We start from the raw sequence: 18,703 nt of genomic DNA, 5'->3' as shown, positions 1-18,703 counted from the left end.
CATTTAGAAAACAGCACTCTCACTAAAAGGTGAGGAAGGTTCATGCACACAGTATTTAAAATTTTAACAGTTTACAGCAAATCCTCACATAACACTGTCTCCTGGGATTCCAAATTTAATTAGAGAGATTTATTTTTAAAACTGTATTCAAGTACGAAATGACTATACCAGCACTTAATATCAAAATTTCTGTCTCCTGTACAGAGATTTATTTTCAAGTAAAAGAATCATATCCTAGAACTACATACCAGAGAAACTGAGACAGGAACAGATTTCTTTTAAGGCAGAAGTTCAATTACATACCAGGTTAAAAGCCACCAAATATTAACTATGACTAACTCGTTAATCATTTATAATTTTGCATTCATAACTAATAATTTTCATGCTGGCTAGAACTCTACTGATGTTCCAGGATGTCCAGCTGGAGATATGGTTATCCTTAGAGGTTAAATCTATGACAGAGTAAAGTTAACCTACTCACTACCTTGAATTATTAAACAAACTGTGCTCATTTATGTTAGTAAGTTATACAAACTATATAGAAAGAAGAAGTATGAAATATTGACAATGAAAAAACAGATTTTAAAAAGCTACCATTGAAAAAGTTAGACTACATATTTAGAGGAATTTCAATGCTTAAAAACAGATTCACATATGTTCATCCAGTTGAAGATTAGTGTATTAAAAAAAGTTACGAAAATACTTTGTGTTTCAGTTCAACTGTGCTTGATTCAAGCACAGCTTGGGAGTTGGCTGATATAAATTAAACATGGTCATTGCCTCAGCAGGCAAAAGTACAGAAAAATGTACATGTTCACAGGATAAATAGAAGTCTCTTCTTTTGGAGGAATTAAAAAAAAAAAAAAAAAAAAAAAAGAAAAAACTATCTCACTCCAATACGGGAGGTCATCCACTCCAAGCCTTGGCATAACCTGAAAGATAAGAAATGTTATATTGGTACTAGTTCTATTCCAACATCTTGAAAGTATTATCTACTTGTTTATATGCATAAAAACCATCTACTTAAAATAAATTAAATCAACTGGAAATGGGATCGAAGCAACAGAGTAAATACTGTTTTAAACTAAATCTTGTTAGGCTTCAGCCACAAGAAAATGGTCAAGCACTCTAATTTATTGAAACTTGGCAGGCCTTCAATTTTTTTCCCTTGAAAATCTAAAAGCCACTCTTTTTAAGTGCCTGCTCATAAGCACATGGAACCAAGTAAGTTCTTTTTCTACAGATTTCCCATGAAAGACTTCTTACTAGAAAACTAGACCTTTATACACTAGTATTAAAGACAAAGGGCAGGTTATCCAGACTGAATTGGTTCATGAAAAGGCAATATATATCAAGTGTTAAAAAATCCCATTACGGAATTAAAAATATGTTTATATTCAATACTAAGACTGCAAGAGAGCTAATCTGTTCACCACCTCAACTGACATCTCCATTTAGAAGTCTTCCACTTCAGAAGACAGGCTTTCCTTTGATTTTCTAGGGATCTAGTTACTTACTTTATGCTCTCCTTAAGCTTTACAAAGGTGAAGTAAATCACAACAGCTATCCAAGAAAGCCAAATTCACTCACACACAGCTAATATCCCCAGACTCCTGTCCCACCTTCCCAAGGAAGACATAGCTCAGTGATCTAACTCTGGGAATTTTATTTATAAGTTGGTCTCACTATGGTTATAGTCTGAAGTATTTTAAATACTCATCTTTATTTTTACAATAAGAAAGAAGCAGCCTAGTATGGCCACTGTTTCTAAACTGAAGTTTGTATTTATTAATTGCTACTTTTCCTTCAAACAGGAACTTGAAGATCGTAGTACATTAAGTATTCAAAAGTGCCTTTAGCAAAACTGGCAGAAGGAAAGCAGAATTAACTCTTACAATGAAACAATACAATCCAAGACTCAATGAAAAATCCAGTTTGTTCTTACTAACACATGCCACTCTAAGGAAGTAAATGGCACCATTCACTCTACAAGACATCACCATGCTAAGGAAGTAAATGGCACCATTCACTCCACAAGACATCACCATATTAGAAAATACTTCATGCGAGAAGTGAGGAATATGTTCTCACTTCCCACTCAGTTGGATTCACTCTTTTTGATGTCACAGGATGACATTAGTGCAAAGGTTGTACAGCACAGCTGAAAAAAATCTCTTTAAATACTACACATTATAAGACTGCTTTAAAAATCAAGATAAAATATTAGCACGCTTTGCACCATGCAAGCAAAACACTATCCAACTTGTTAAAAGGCATCCAAATATATTTTTGGATTTTATAGAAAAGGATTTAGCTCTCCATTTTAGTAACTGCTTCACAAATTTCAAAATTAGCTACACTAGCCAGATATAAACAAAAGGTTTAATATTGGTAACAATTCGGTTTAAGACAGATCTGTGTACTTTTTCATCAAAACTATGTATCAATGCTTCCAAAAAAACCCCACAAACAAAAAAACCCCATGCCAACCCCCAACTTAGAAGCTCAGTGGAAATCAGAATATAAAAAAAGAAAGCAGTAGCTTATTTCTTTAACTACACAGAGACACACAGAACATGAGAACAGTGCATAGAGAGCAGACAGTTATGCCAATAGCTACGTATTTGGGCAGAGTGGTGTCATTTAGGTTTTGCTTTGGAGTTTTAATGTGGTTTTGGAGTTTGAGCTATGAAAAGAATCCACAAGGTTCAATAAAGAAGATGAAAAATTGAAAATGTCACTCAGACTGCAAACATCAGAAAAAAAACATCATTCAGAAAATCCACGTTGGTGTCAACAGGCTTCTAAACCAGTATTCTCATTTGCCACAAATTGCTGTACAAAGCAGTAAGCATTTACCCTTCTCCTGTCAAAGCACAACAGGACTGAATGTGCCACGGGTGATCCTTTATGGAGCTGAGGGTGAGGTATGCAGATATCTCAGCAGCTGTCATGCAGCCTTTCATGTCCTGCTTGTTTGCAAAGATGAGAACTGAAGCCTTCCGTAAATCCTAGAAATGATTTAGAGTACTCATAACAGTTATTAGAAAGAACTAAAAGGCTATTGTGTTAACATCATTTCTTAAAAGAACTGTATTCAAGCTAACCTACAATTACACAGGAGCATGGAGTTTTAACTGACTTACTGCACTAAAAACTCACTACATTAAGACTGAAGAAATGAATTTATTCAGAAGTGTTCTCCACCACAGAGAATCAAATTAAAATGGCTCTTTTTGGTGTTCAGCTCATGTTCATATATAACTAATAAAAGCCTTACTAAAATATATAAATATATTTTATAACGTTCCAAACCATCCAGCCAACAAAATTATTACTGGATAAACATTCCAAAATCTGTAATAGATATTACTCAAATGGAAAAGTCTGCTAGACAGCACTCCCTTAAAAATTACTTTCAACTTCATTAAATGAGTTCTGTAGTGATTAAAACAGTAATAATTTAAAAAAGCTATCTGAATTCTTCCAAGTTTAATCCTAGTATTCCAAAATATGGAGCTCTAATAATGCTGCAGCAGCTTTAGTAACTAGTTAGAAGTTGTTTTGATTCAGTTTGGAGTTTAGGATTCCAAAGAGCAATGAGACAAGAACTGGAATGTGTGCCTTTAGAGGCACAAAAGGGGAAACAAATATATTAAATTTTGAGACTGTTTCTCCGTCAAGAGAAAAAAAAATCCCAAAACAGAACAACAAAGCTTTATGACCTAAAGCTGAAAATTCACAAGTAGTCTGGTCTAGGCCTACAAACTGTTTTCAAGAGATGGTAGATTACAGTCTCAGAAGAGTTTAAGACTGGAAACTAATAAAAAACATGGGAAAACTTCACCACAAGAAGTCATCTTCCACCTTTTTCGGTACTGTATTTGCTCCTTACTACCAGACCCAAACTATATTAATATTAAACTGTAAAGCAAAAACTCACTTATTTGAAACAATGCAAGTCCCTCAGAAAAATGAACTCAACAGAATTACTGGCATCGTACTAAATCCTTTTCTTTCAAAAATGAGGGAGGATATTTAGATTTACGACAGCCTCAGTTTAGCTTGAGACTGATCACAGAAGGCTTTAATGTACTTCATATGAAGCAATGTAAATGTTAATTTAGGATGCTTGAACGAATTGACCCAATGTTGAACAGCCCTCAATACAACACGTAGTAACAAAAGTGCAAATAAAATAATTCAGAAGGAAAATGAAATTAGTTTATCCATAGTATCTTATATGCTCCTTAATTTTAAGGAACATGATTAAAATGAACAAGAAAGAAAGCAGACAATTCCATTTCTCTAAATTAAAAATGAATAAAAAGTGTTTCTTGAAATTTTAGCCATTTAACTTCAAGGAGAGAGTCAGTGGTGGAGGACAGTAATACCTGGCTACATTAATGAGGCACAAGATACTTTGTAAGTTCAATCAACATTTGCAAACTAAAGACTGATTTGATTACAATCAAGAAAGCCCTATTAAAAGAGTGTTTCATAATAATTTTTTTCCTTATTTTTAGTTGATATGGTTTTAAAATCATGATCAATCATAAAATCATGATTTTAAAATCATGATCGACATGCATGCACATTTATTCCCAGCTTTTTTTTTTGTGGTAGTATAATTTTGTTAATATAGGAAGCATTTAATGCTATTTGACTGTTCACAACAAAACTGTTATCCCAACTCCCCACCATACCTCATGAGCCAGCATTCTATAAAGTTCTTCTTTTGTAATAGAAAGTCGCTCTCTGTCAATGCTGTCAACAACAAGAATGATGAACTAGGAGGAAAAAACCCAATAGCACAGTACGTAAGTACAACATATAAATTACAGAAAACACATTTTCAAGAGACCACCACCACAAGTCTGTCTGTCCTGTGAAATAATCTTGAAAGATTATTCCAAAGCAGTACATCAGATGTCAAAAAGCTATTTGGCTGTAGGGCTTATCACTATGTTGTTGCACACTTCACTCTTACAAAGGACATGTGTAGTTGGTCTCTCTCAACTTTGCACCCTCCCACCTAGGCTCTTGGAGATTTTTTTATTTTACCCTTACTGTTGCTGCCAGACACATTACTCTTATGGCCATGCACTTGTGGATCCTGAGACACTCTTAGCTCTGGTACATCAGGTCTTCCATGGGAAGTGATTGTCACTGGTATGAAAATTAATGTCTACTACTCTCTTTCTGCTTCTTGTTTTGTACCTTCTGTTTTATAGCCTTAAACTAGAAAGGAAAAAGACATGGCACTATGCAGTAGGTAAGACTCAAGTAAATGCTTGTAAGCATTACCCAACAGTATTTGTATACAACTGATCAACACTTCACTTTCCCTGCCCAGAGCTCTGAGCAGCACCAACAGCACATAGAAGGGAATAATGAGCACAGAGATCAAGCACATTCTGATGAAAATTAGACAGATACTATAATAATAATAATAACATAAATTACAGGGAATATATGCTACACTGGAGGGGAAACCAAGAAGATGATATTCATCTGAGAGTCTCCATCACTTCTCTGCCCAGATGGCAATACTTTTCCAACCCTTTTCTCTTTTACTGTAACTCTCTTTGGTCACCCCTAGCCCTGAAAACTTAACCATGAGAGCTCCCTCCCCTTTCCTGTCCTCCCAAATCTTGTCTCAACATCCTTTCTGTAAGGATACGATCTGACGCTTAAATGAAGAATCTGAATTGCAAAATTAGCCATATTAAGTTGAAACTAATTGGGACAGATATGCACTGAAAAGCTTATTTGTGAGATTTTTATATTACTCAAAAGATTTTGTTTAGATTGCTCCAATTTACACAGAAGGAAAGGGAGAAAAGAGAAACAGCAACAAAAAGGGAGAATTAGAAATCACCACTATAATTCTCCAACATATGCTCCAAATCACTTTGCCTTACAAAATTAAAGAGATTCATTACCCATTGAAAATGACCACGAAGTATGAAAAAATAAGTCAGTTTAATGCTGCTGTGACTTTGAGATGCCGAGCAGATCAGGAGGTACAGTAAAGGAATTATTCATATCAGGGAGGTTAGGATTAGCATACTAAACAGATCTCTTTTCTTCCTCAACTGTTTCCAGCAGACAAAGCTTCTAAGTAAAGGGAAAGTTCTTCTTTCCAAGTACTAGAAGGCACTGTTTTTTAAACACTTACTAGCCAGAATATGATGAACAACACCAGAAAAAGAACTAATATATGCATCTCTCCAAATTCCAAAGTCAAAGATATTCAATAGACAAGCATCAAGAACTCATTGCTCTGTACCAGGTAACGCTGGCAGAAGTCTCTTCACCCTCAGGGGTGTCTCAGATGTAGCTATACTTCTCTAGATAAAACTAAAAATAAGTTTAAAATACTAGAGATGAAAGTTGAGATGTCTTTCTCAGGTTTTCAGCAGATCTAGGGTGGATGGCTAATCTCTCCTCTCTCTAAGCAGAGCACAGAACAGAAAATCTCATTTTACAGGAGGACTGAATATATGGGTAGTATCTCTGCTTTCAGTAGAAATGGGAAGACATTAAGTCTACAATATTTTACATGAACGTAGATGTCTCAAAGCAAGGCTGCACAGATTATATGTGCATTTTGCATGGATAACCTTCTGCATCAAGAAGACTGACACATGAAAAAAAATCTCAAAAGACAACTGGTACTGAATTCTACTCCAGCCTTCCCAGCAAAGGCAGCTTTGCCAGTACCTCATGAGTACTGCACAGCTAGACTTTCCTCTATCCTTACATAAAAGTCACAAACTAATGAGCTTTTAAAACACAACTGCCTAGAGAAAATTTCACAAAAGTCACAAACTAATGAGCTTTTAAAGCACAACTGCCTAGAGAAAATTTAATTCCTCATCCTTAGTTCCTGTTACCTCAAAAGCATTTCAGACTAGATGTGCAGAAGTTAGGTTGACCACTGCAAATCCTCATTAAATTTGCAAAGTACACTGCAAAATTTTCTTTTTAATCTATTTTAAAACAACAAGCAAAAAAGCCATTTGATCTGAAATGCATTTCAGTATTATTTGATTGCCTAAGAAAAAAGTCTAACTTCACAGTTCAAACAACATTACTGTAAAGTATACAGAAAAAATACTTCAAATATTATCAGAATATTAGCTGCATACCAGAGATACCTCACACTTGAGGACAACTTGAGGAAGTTTGTTCTTCCTCAGTAAGATTTAAAAACAATAAAGCTGCAATCTTTAGAAAAATCTACCAATATTCCAAATAAATAATTTCAAACAAACTTAGTCCATTTGCAGATTTTGAAGCAGCTCCTCATACCTCTGTGTTTGAGTAATAGGTATTCCATGATGACCGTAATGATTCTTGTCCTCCAATATCCCACATTAAGAAATGAGTGTTTTTCACCACAATTTCTTCCACATTGCTTCCTATGGTTGGAGAGGTATGAACCACTTCATTCATTAAGCTAAAGGAAACAGTATCACACCATGAAGACCAGTCAGTAAAATCCACAAGGCTTGTTACAGCTCAGTTATAACAAATTTGTTGTAAGAAAAGTAAATATGTGTAACTGATAAAAAAAGGTGTATTTTAAAAAAAAAAGCTATGCATTTGAACTTTTATAGAAATAAAGCAAATATTCAAGAGCAGTTATTTAGTAAAAAGATGAGTTCAATGTGAATTTGGACTAAAAACTGTGGTTGATGAAGTTCTAGTATGCTTTTATAGCAGTGACTGTAGATATGATTAAAGACATCAGCTCTGAAAAATAAGCACATAAAAACAAATGGATAAGCATCTGCGTTTTAGGAGGATTCTATTTTTAAAGGGCACTAACAGATGCACTTGTTTCAAAGCAGAAGCTGCTGTTCTAAAGATCCCAAATACAGTAATGCTAAACTATGCAAAATATAAATCAGAATATAATTTTATCAGGCCACTCTACTTAGTAGCTCAGTATTAAATCCCAAAGGACTATTTGATACACGGCTGAAAATGTCTCAGTTCTACCTTTAAGCTTTGTCAAAAATGTTTAGGAAAAACATACTCTGCTGCTTTTGTTTCCAAATATATACACAGTAATTTAGCAACAACCTCCTCCTTTTCCATAATTACAACAGTAATTATGGTCCTGCTGACACTCTTGAATTTATCATGGATATTCTCATAATGCTGGCACGATTTGGGTGCAATGATGCTATTGCAAATGCTTAAGGTAGGACCTAGGCAAGACAAAATACTATTTTTAGAAATTCTCTATCGCAAATTTTAGACACTGGAATCAGGACACATTTAGAAGCATTTCTGGATTTTTGCAGAGTGGCTAGAATTTCCATTAATTTAAAAATCACTTTCTTCTCTACAGTTTCTGGCAACAGGATTATTTGCATGCTTACAAATTCAGACAGGCTTTGATGGCAAAATATTTGCAGTTCACTTTGTGCTTGTATGTACAATTTCGTTATTTAATTTACTGTTCAGTTTTAAAGCACAGGAGTTCCTTCACTTATTCTTTAAATATTTACTCTCTTGTAGAACAGCTAATACCATTAACGTACGAACTGTGATCTAGAAACCTAGACATTCTGCCAGCTTGTAAAGCTGAATTTTCAATGATTAAACAGAAACAAATATTAAAATGCAAACAGAAAAAAACAAAATAGTTCATCTACTTACAACTGATAGAGAATAGTAGTCTTTCCAGCATTATCAAGCCCCACTATGATTACTTTGTGCTCTGCATACATGAAAAGAAAAATAAATTAGTGGAAACAGCAATAATTATAATTCTAGTTAATCACTTTTCCTTACTGATGACAGCAACTGCTTGTTTGTCTCATTTCAACAGCTTAAATAGAATAGTGGTGACTTCAGGATAGAAAAAAACCCCAACCAAACAAAACCACAGTCTCAGAAAAAGTCAGCACTGGAAATCATCAAAAGGAAATGGTTACTAATATGACTACTTCATCAAAAAATTAGTTCTAGCAAGAGGAGTACAATGAAAAAATATAACTCATAGCAGTGTATCATCTTAAGAACATCACCAAACACCCAAAGGCTGCAAACAAGGTTAGCCTAACATTCAAGGCCCACTAATAACTTGTTAAGGGCCCACTGCCATTCACACAGTAAAACCTAGGAGGAAGCTAGAATTGGTGGTCTATTCAGAACACAGCTTTGCCATTTCTGAACTGAAATCACAGAATGTCTATTCAGAACACAGCTTTGCCATTTCCGAACTGAAGTCACAGAATTACAGAATGGTAGAGGCTGGAAGACACTTCTGAAGGTTATCTGGTTCAACCCCCTTGCTCAACCAGGGCTACCTTGAGCCAGTGGCCTAGGACCAGATTCATACCGGGTTTGAATGTAACCAAGCATGGAAACTCCACAGACTCCCTGGACAACCCGTGCCAGAGCTCAGTTACCCTCACAATTAAAAACAATGTTCCAATATTCAGAAGGAACCTCCCATGTTTCTGTTTGTGCCCACTGCCTGGTTCTGTCACTGGGCACCACTGAGACAAGTTTGGCTCTGTCCTCTTTGCACCTCTTTTTCTCCCGTGTGAGATGCTCCTGCCCCTTAACCATCCTTGTGGCCCACCAGTGGACTCTGTCCAGTATGTTCATACATCTCTTGAACTGAGGAGCCCAGAACTAGACACACTGCTCCAGATGAGGCCTCACCAGTGCTAAGTAGAAAGGAAAAATCACCTCCCTTGACCTGTTGGAAAGTCCAGCTTATAAAATAGTGATCTTCCAATTGCTGCAATGTTATTTTTTCCAGGCACAGGGGAAACGAAACAGAAACAAACAAACAAGAAAACCAACCAAACCCCTCCAGAACTTAGATGCTTCTCTGTAAATAATCCTTCTTAGAATTTCAAATCCAGCAGACAGCCAAATAGAACAGTGGTTCTTTTACTACATATGTGAAGTTAGAAGATACCAATCCACTTACTTATAAAAAAGCAAATCACTTGAGAGCAGAGAATTTGCAAATGGATACTAGAAGTAAAACTTGTATAAAAAGTCTGTGAACAAGCTCCGTTTTGAGGAGATAGTATTTACAGTTCTAGGGCACTTACTCCAAAGAAAAACATGGTTTATAGCTTGAAGACTCCCTGTAAAATGCTGCATTTTATCTACAAGACTTTATAATAAGTTACTAGATCATCAGGTGGGTGGTTTCTTGCTCACAAGTGCATGGTTTAAAGAAGAATTATGTGTTTTGGGGCGTTTTTTCTTGTTTTTGTTTTTAAATCTAGTCATATGTAATAACCTAGGTATTTTCATACTGAAAGTGACTGTAATAAATTTTCTCTTGCTTTGGACTTTTAGAAGTTTTGCTATGCAGTATGTTCATAAGAAATACTGAAAGGTATTTCCTTGTGCCAGTTCCCCTACTACTGCATCCTGTCAACACATTCTAAGGAAAGAACTTTCCCTGGCCTTTAACAGCCCCACAAACAGCAGCATCAGTAATTAATAACCTTTCTCCACACATAAATAGTATGAAATCCTCTCTGCTTTCAATGCTAATAAACGATGCCTCATCACTTCTCTGTCCATCTCTTCTTCAAATTCGGTTGAATTTAAAGAGCTTTCAGAGTTCAAACACAGAAACACCCTTTTGCTGTTTTCAAACCAGCCACACTGTCAACTAGTGACTGGAAGGAGACGACTTTACATTTGCAACACTCCATTTATTTTCAAGGAAGAAAAGCAATTCCTATCAGGAATTACACTGCTCTTTTTCATCTTCGCATCAGAATACAACGTCTTAGGCATGAATGATTGGAGTGTTGGATGAAATAGTATCATGCTACTTAAAAGTAATGGAAAAAAAAATCTTCATTGAGATGACTGTTTTTGAAGGCCACTGAAGTGTGAATGGTTCAACACTAACTGGAAAGAACGGCACAGCCTATCTGTGTCACTCTCCAGTCGACTGGTATCTCATACAGTAATTGAATAAGCATAAACAAGAAACAGCCACACAAGAGTTAAGGGTGATCTGGGGATGAAAATAGTAAGATGAAAGCATCAGTACCTCACAAAACCAGCACTTTCCACCTTTTATTAATGGCAGTTGCTTCCAGAACTATAGTAATAGAAAACTGTCCAGTTGCAAACATATTCAGAAGCTAAATTTCTGTCTAGTTTGGTTAAAGTACAAAATATTTACATGTAGATGTGCGTTAGAGGAAAAACATGGGAACTTAAAAACTGCCGAACTAAGAACATAATTTTAGCAAGACAAGTACTTGTTTACAAGAGTAACTAGTAAAAGACAGATGCCACATTTAGGAGAAAGGACAGTTACGGGGTAAGCCACAGGCAGTGACAGATCTGTGTTCTGTACTTACAGACTAACCCAAGTCTCCCTTTCACTGGCTGGTATTCAAACTCAGTTTGGGTTGTACTCATGAATATCTTCCAGTCCACCATGTTCTTGGCAAAGGAAGAAGAAAATCCATAACAAAGTTGACAGAGCAGAAGACAAGAGTCTTTATCAACCAGGAAGGAAGTGGGGAGTGGGGAGTAGAAAAAGTAGGTATACGCAAGGGGAAAAAAAGACAGTATTAGACTACTCTTTAAAAGAATTCAAAGACTTGTGTTATATCAGCCATTCCCAGCACACTTTTTTTAAAAAAACCCTAAAAGTCTGTAGCATTGTTAAAAAGTCTCTGGCAGTCTGGTATGACAAAACAACCCAACCGTGAAGGTGATCGTCTTGCAGATGTTAGAAGATGGACATAATATGCTCTTTCCTTCAGTTACTTCTCTACAGTTCTCTGTGGTAAAAGGACCCAAAACTGAAGATTCAATTCTAACAACTTTGTGCTTTCCTCTATTTTGCACAAAATCAAAAATAAAAATAATTAATCTAAATACTTTAATGATGAGGCACTTCCAACATAAACGAAATAAGAAATGAGTACTGAAAAGGTAGTGATACTTTTCGGCTGTGAAACACAAAACACACATATAGTTCCAAAGAGTAACAACCTTGGAAGATTCAAGGTTGAAGAGAGAACATAGACAGAAGTTTGCTGAATAATGGAAATAGCTTATTTCTAAAGGTCAAAGGTGTTTCAATATATAGACCCATTCTGCACACTAAAAAAGCTATGCTAGCATCTGAAAAGGTAGTGATACTTTTCGGCTGTGAAACACAAAACACACATATAGTTCCAAAGAGTAACAACCTTGGAAGATTCAAGGTTGAAGAGAGAACATAGACAGAAGTTTGCTGAATAATGGAAATAGCTTATTTCTAAAGGTCAAAGGTGTTTCAATATATAGACCCATTCTGCACACTAAAAAAGCTATGCTAGCATAAGCACTAAAGAACTGCTTAAATGCATCTTGCATCTCTTGACCCATTCTGCACACTAAAAAAGCTATGCACTAAAGCACTAAAGAACTGCTTAAATGCATCTTGCATCTCCAGACTTGATTACAAGAAAGTAGAGAAACTGTCAATAGCATTTAGTAGTCAGTGGAACCAAAATCCATTTGGTTTTCCAGATAATGGTCTCTTGAAACCTGAGTGTACAGTCTGGGAACTGGCAGCAAGCCTAAATGAAGTAAACTGTGGAGTCACAGAAATTCAAACACCTTGAATTAAAGTCTACCATTATTTTTCTTAAAGCATTTTTTTTACAGCTGTAGCAATTATTCAGAGCAACCTGGAAGCCTTTAACATCTACCATTGTAAAAATAATTAAAAAACAGATTTGTGAGCTTCTTAAAGAACTCTATCAGACACACACAAAAGAATAAGGTATTGACAACTGTCAGAGTTACCTTTATCAAGGTTGCTAACATTCACTTCCATTTTTTTCCCCTTAAGAGCAATCTTGATGGAATCATTAATCAAGCAAGTTTCATTCAGATCTGTGTTAACACAGGCAGTAACTGAGTTGCTCCACCAATATTCATATTACTACATAGCGTTTAGAAGACTGTGCCACTTGAGTATTGAATCGTAGCTCAAGTAGGTCAGTTTTGAAGTCTGATTTCTTTAAGCTTCTATAATTAAATTATCTTTATAGTAAGTGTAAATTCAGTATGAACTTAAGTCACTTAATAACTAGACTTTAAATGGCTGTGGGGCACAATATTTTAAATTAAAATAATACTTGGGCAATGCTTTTTGTCATTTTCAAAAATAAGGAAAAAGAATCAGGAAATCATTAGAAAGTCACCTAGAAAACAGACAAAAGTCTATTTTATAGCTGTTTGTCTACTCTATGAATAAAATTATCTCTATTTCAGTTCACATCATTCAATTACTACCTGATTATGAGACAAAGTATATTGAGAGCTGAAAGACACAGAAATGCTTATAGCCCTCTCTCCTCTGGGCTCTAACCTCTGCACTGAAAAGGCCCCGAGATCAGAAAACAAGATTAAATAAGGTCCTGAAACAGCACCACTACCACCCAAACAAAACCAGCCACTGTTTAAAGACTACTGCCAAACTCAAAGCGGAAATGAACTCTTCCAAACCCCTCCACAGAACTAAACAGATAAGCCCTAACAGACTCTGCTCCGGGCAGAGACTGTTAGTCTCCCTTTCTTTCAATAGTAATTGAGTCATGGATCTGCACAGGCATCACTCAGTTTCCTTAAACTGCTCTGCACTGCAGCTTTTCTCCTTTCATAATCTCACATACAGGATTTGGTGAGTAGATGGTACACTAACACACAATGCTATTTCAACTGCTGCGTTTTCTCACCACGAGCCAGTCTGGGCTTGGCAAAGTGGCGTAACCAAAACGGGTTGAACCAACTGGAACAATTTTTGCAGCATATACAGTGAGTAGGAACAGTGCAGACAGATTCAACTCCCTGACAGGAACACTCAAGGCATAGGGCTAAAACAGCTCAATACACGTAACAAGAAATGCTGCAGGTCAACACTAGTCAACAGACACTTTGCACTGAATGAATGTCTTTAGAGACAGCTTAGGTCCAGTCTCTTGACCTTCCCTGTATTATATTATACTTGCCACCAGAAAGGATGGTAAGAGAATCAAATTGCAAGAATACCAAAGAAGAACTGCAAATTGATACAAAGATATGCAGTGCTGGAGCAGGAGCCAACACACTCCCTTTACAAGGTTTTCCTGCCAGGCAGAAGTCACTACGAATGAACTCAACTTTCTGTATATCACAGTTATGGAACCCTGAGGCATGAAAATGCATGGGGTTTATTTTCAATACACGTCTTCAGATAACTAATGTCTTTTCGGAATGCTACATCTTCTTCCGGTGAGTTAGATCACCAGGGGATATTTCCCCAATGTTGTCCAGACATTATTGATCAAGTACTTTTCCGATTCGGCATTTTCAGCTCACGTTTATGTAAAGCAAAACTGCAGTGCATAATTAATACTTGAAAGAAATGCCAACAATTCCGTGTTCTGTATCTTCTAGCACTTTAGACACACCTCCTCCCCCATGGTCTACTTGATGGAACAGATGGCACTTTCCAAATTTTTGCTTTGTTTAACCTTTCATTTTGCCAGCATCAAGTGCTGCAGACTATCAGCACAACTCACACTGGCCATGATGAACTGATAATATGCTCCTCACACACCACAGTCTATGTGCACCTTTGGAATACTCCCTCTATAAAGCCAAAATCATTGTGTAAACTACTGTGCTAGTCTGCTCAACAAGCAGCTTCACGGGACAGCCTATGAATTCTCCAAGGAATTGTCTAGATTTGCTATAACCGGGAGAGCAAACAAAACTGACTCATAAATTACTATTCTTTATTATTAGTAATGATATTATTTGGAGAAAAATGGTTGTGTAATTATTAGATGGGTCAAAAATTTGTTTGAAGCAAATTTTCTAGGGTGGAGTAGCCTGTTCCTGAAGGACCGCACCTCACCCAAGGGACCCACGCTGGAACAGGCAAAGCACATGAAGGAACAAAATCACAGAATCAGTTAGGTTGAAAAGGATCACAATGGGTCATCTGGTCCAACCTCCCTACTTGAGCAGGGCCACCCTAGAGCACATGGCTCAGGATTGCATCCAGACAGTTCTTGAATACCTCGTGAGGGAGAATCCGTGACCTCTCTGGACAATCTGTTCCAGTGCTCAGTGACTCACACAGTAAAGTTCTTCCTAGTATTCAGGTGGAACTTCCTGTGCATCAGTTTTTGTCCATTTCCTCTTGTTTCATTGGTTTCCAGCAGTGAGAAGAGCCTGGCTCCATCACCTTTGCACTCCCCATTCATGTACTTGAATACATTAATGAGGTCCCCTCTTAGTCATCTCTTCTCAAGACTGAACAGGCCCAACTCCCTTAGCCTTTCCTAGGCAGGATCACCTCCCTAGATCTGCTGGCAATACCCTTCTTCATCCTAAGATTCCGTTGTCCTTCTTAGCCACAAGGGCACACTGCTGACTCACAGACAGCCTATTGTCCACCAGGACCTCCAGGTCCTTCTCTGCAGAGCTGCTCCCCAGCAGGTTAGTACCCAACCTGTACTGCTGCTCAGGGTTACTGCAGCCTGTTGGAAGAGCTGTTGGAGAAGTCTGTGGAGGACTGTCTCCCTTGGGAGAGACCCAACACTGGCACAAGGGAAGGAGTCCTCCCCCTGCGGGAGAAGAAGTGGCAGAGACAACATGTGATGAACTGACCACATCCCCCAGTCCCTGTTCCCCCCTGCTGCTGCAGGGAGGAGATGGAGAATTATGCAGACACCGAGGTCAGAGAAGAATGAAAGGGAGGAGGTGCTCCAGGCTGGAACAGAGATTCCCCTTCAGGCCATGAAGAAGAGCCAGGCTGTCCGCATAGAATCATAGAATCACAGAATTACTTATGTTGGAGGGTACCACAATGGATCCATCTGGTCCAACCTCCCTACTTGAGCAGGGCCACCCTAGAGCACATGGCTCAGGATTGCATCCAGACAGTTCTTGAATACCTCGTGAGGGAGAATCCGTGACCTCTCTGGACAATCTGTTCCAGTGCTCAGTGACTCACACAGTAAAGTTCTTCCTAGTATTCAGGTGGAACTTCCTGTGCATCAGTTTTTGTCCATTTCCTCTTGTTTCATTGGTTTCCAGCAGTGAGAAGAGCCTGGCTCCATCACCTTTGCACTCCCCATTCATGTACTTGAATACATTAATGAGGTCCCCTCTTAGTCATCTCTTCTCAAGACTGAACAGGCCCAACTCCCTTAGCCTTTCCTAGGCAGGATCACCTCCCTAGATCTGCTGGCAATACCCTTCTTCATCCTAAGATTCCGTTGGCCTTCTTAGCCACAAGGGCACACTGCTGACTCACAGACAGCCTATTGTCCACCAGGACCTCCAGGTCCTTCTCTGCAGAGCTGCTCCCCAGCAGGTTAGTACCCAACCTGTACTGCTGCTCAGGGTTACTGCAGCCTGTTGGAAGAGCTGTTGGAGAAGTCTGTGGAGGACTGTCTCCCTTGGGAGAGACCCAACACTGGCACAAGGGAAGGAGTCCTCCCCCTGCGGGAGAAGAAGTGGCAGAGACAACATGTGATGAACTGACCACATCCCCCAGTCCCTGTTCCCCCCTGCTGCTGCAGGGAGGAGGTGGAGAAATGGGAATAAAGTTAACACTGGAAAAAAAGGCAAGGGTGGGGGGGAAGATGTTTTGAAGATTTAGTTTTACTTCTCATTACTCTTTCTGATTTGACTGGCAATAAATTAATTTCACAAGTCTATTTAGCCTAGCCCCTGATGGTGACTGGTGAGTGACCTCTCCCTGTCCTTATTTCAACCCAGCAGCCTTTTGCTGCCTTTTCTCTCTCCTGTCCAGCTGAGAAGGGGAGTTACAGAGAGGCTTTGGTGGGCATCTGGCGTCCAGCCAGGGTCAAACCACCACAATGAAGAATACCTTTTCTTCCAGGAAATAACATACCGCCATTGTACAATGTGTTTTCCTGAAAATAAATATTGACAACGTGACCAAGACTAAAAGCCACCAGCCTTCTCCTGATCAGTTCTCTGCTTATAGATTTCTTTGGAGTCTTTGGAGTTCTCCATGGAAGGAAAGGAGCTGCAGATTGCAGTATTTCCTGAAAACAGAATCAGAGATGTTTTGAAGATTTAGTTTTACTTCTCATTACTCTTTCTGATTTGACTGGCAATAAATTAATTTCACAAGTCGAGTCTGTTTAGCCCCTGATGGTGACTGGTGAGTGACCTCTCCCTGTCCTTATTTCAACCCAGCAGCCTTTTGCTGCCTTTTCTCTCTCCTGTCCAGCTGAGAAGGGGAGTTACAGAGAGGCTTTGGTGGGCATCTGGCGTCCAGCCAGGGTCAAACCACCACAATGAAGAATAACTTTTCTTCCAGGAAATAACATACTGCCATTGTACAATGTGTTTTCCTGAAAATAAATATTGACAACGTGACCAAGACTAAAAGCCACCAGCCTTCTCCTGATCAGTTCTCTGCTTATAGATTTCTTTGGAGTCTTTGGAGTTCTCCATGGAAGGAAAGGAGCTGCAGATTGCAGTATTTCCTGAAAACAGAATCAGTACTTAGTAGTTTTCTGGGGAATGGGGGAAACCTTGAATCTTACCAAATAGGTTTGCCAGGTCAGAAAAATAAGAAATCAACAGCAGCAACAAATTCAGAAAACTGTTAAGACTTCAGGAATGATGTGGTGGGATAGTGCATGAGGGGGAAAGGTAAATGGTCTACATCTCGTTCCCAATCCTGTCCCACAAAGGCAGTTTGATACACAGATGTTGATGTGTACACAAACCGAGGCTTCGCTCTGTTATTTACAGAGTTAGAGAGTTATGCGCAATCACAGTGACAAAACTATTAAAGGGACAGCAGGTGTATCTGCATCCAAAAACCTGCAACAGGTTTGCACAAAAAAGCTTATCTATATTTTTAGAAACTTTAAAGTGGGAATGAAGTGCACATTTGGGAACCTGATGAAAGAACAGTTAACATTAACATCAGTTTGCCTGCTCCAAGCTCAGGGCCCCAAGGGAAAACAATACAAACGGTACTTTCCTTGGCTGTTTTATTTTCTAACCAAAGCAGGCTAGGCAAACGAGACTCATTAGAGCAAATATATTAACAGATAAAACACAGTTCACTGTTTTCATGACAACCCTCTGAGCTCAAGGTGGTGGCAGCCACGAGTTCTGAGCATGAGCCATGACTGCAGAGATGCTGACCTGGGCAGGAAAGCACAGAAAGCAATTCTATCCCCTTACGACCTTTTCCTTTTTGGCTGGAGAAGCGATTTTCTTGTGTCACTAACTGTATTTAACTAGCGTCTTTGCCAAAACACAAACAGATCTTTACCTCTAAGGGCCCAACACGCTTGGCCGGGATATTTTTTTTCCTTTAAACTAAAGCCCAAAACAACATGATGTTAACCAAACTAACATGATTTTAAGAGCAGACCTCAACTTAAAAAAATGGAGGGTCCGCAAAGACAAACAAGCCACCGTGCATCAAAGCCTCAGCCGCAGCAGCGGTGCAAACACGGGTCCCAGAGGCAGCGGCTCTGCGATTCCGGGAACGCAGCGCCCCAAGGGCTGCCCGGGACAGAGAGCGGCCAGGGAGGAGGGGGAGAGGAGGGACCACCTCCAGCACCGAGACAAAGCCACCCCGAGCAGGAGGCGCAGCGCGCACGGCACCGCACCGACAACAGCCCAACCTCTGGCTGGGCGA

The 18,703-nt window shown here is 38.6% G+C and overlaps 1 protein-coding gene across 1 annotated transcript; it reads right to left on the bottom strand.

Moving 5' to 3' along the window:
- Positions 1–434: 434 nt before the first annotated feature.
- Positions 435–8,747, bottom strand: LOC103804021 (ADP-ribosylation factor-like protein 5B). Its single transcript, XM_009076608.1, has 5 exons — positions 8,677–8,747; positions 7,318–7,465; positions 4,707–4,790; positions 2,860–3,011; positions 435–932 (listed from the first exon to the last, which is right to left on the bottom strand). The coding sequence occupies exons 1-5, from the start codon at positions 8,745–8,747 to the stop codon at positions 884–886; spliced, it is 504 nt and encodes a 167-aa protein (XP_009074856.1). The 3' UTR covers positions 435–883.
- Between the last annotated feature and the right edge of the window lie 9,956 nt (positions 8,748–18,703).

This window comes from Acanthisitta chloris, unplaced genomic scaffold, assembly GCF_000695815.1.
Source record: "Acanthisitta chloris isolate BGI_N310 unplaced genomic scaffold, ASM69581v1 scaffold7036, whole genome shotgun sequence".
In the NCBI taxonomy this organism is placed as follows: Eukaryota; Metazoa; Chordata; class Aves; order Passeriformes; family Acanthisittidae; genus Acanthisitta; species Acanthisitta chloris.
Note: the sequence above shows the minus strand (reverse complement) of the source record. Positions and strands in the feature narration are given on the sequence as shown.

Coding starts and splice junctions, on each gene's coding strand:
- LOC103804021 (XM_009076608.1), bottom strand. CDS start 8,747: ATGTATGCAGAGCACAAAGTAATCATAGTGGGGCTTGATAATGCTGGA. Junction 3,012..4,706: donor ATAGAATGCTGGCTCATGAG/GTATGGTGGGGA, acceptor AATCATTTCTAG/GATTTACGGAAGGCTTCAGT. Junction 933..2,859: donor TGTGCTTTGACAGGAGAAGG/GTAAATGCTTAC, acceptor CTTATCTTTCAG/GTTATGCCAAGGCTTGGAGT.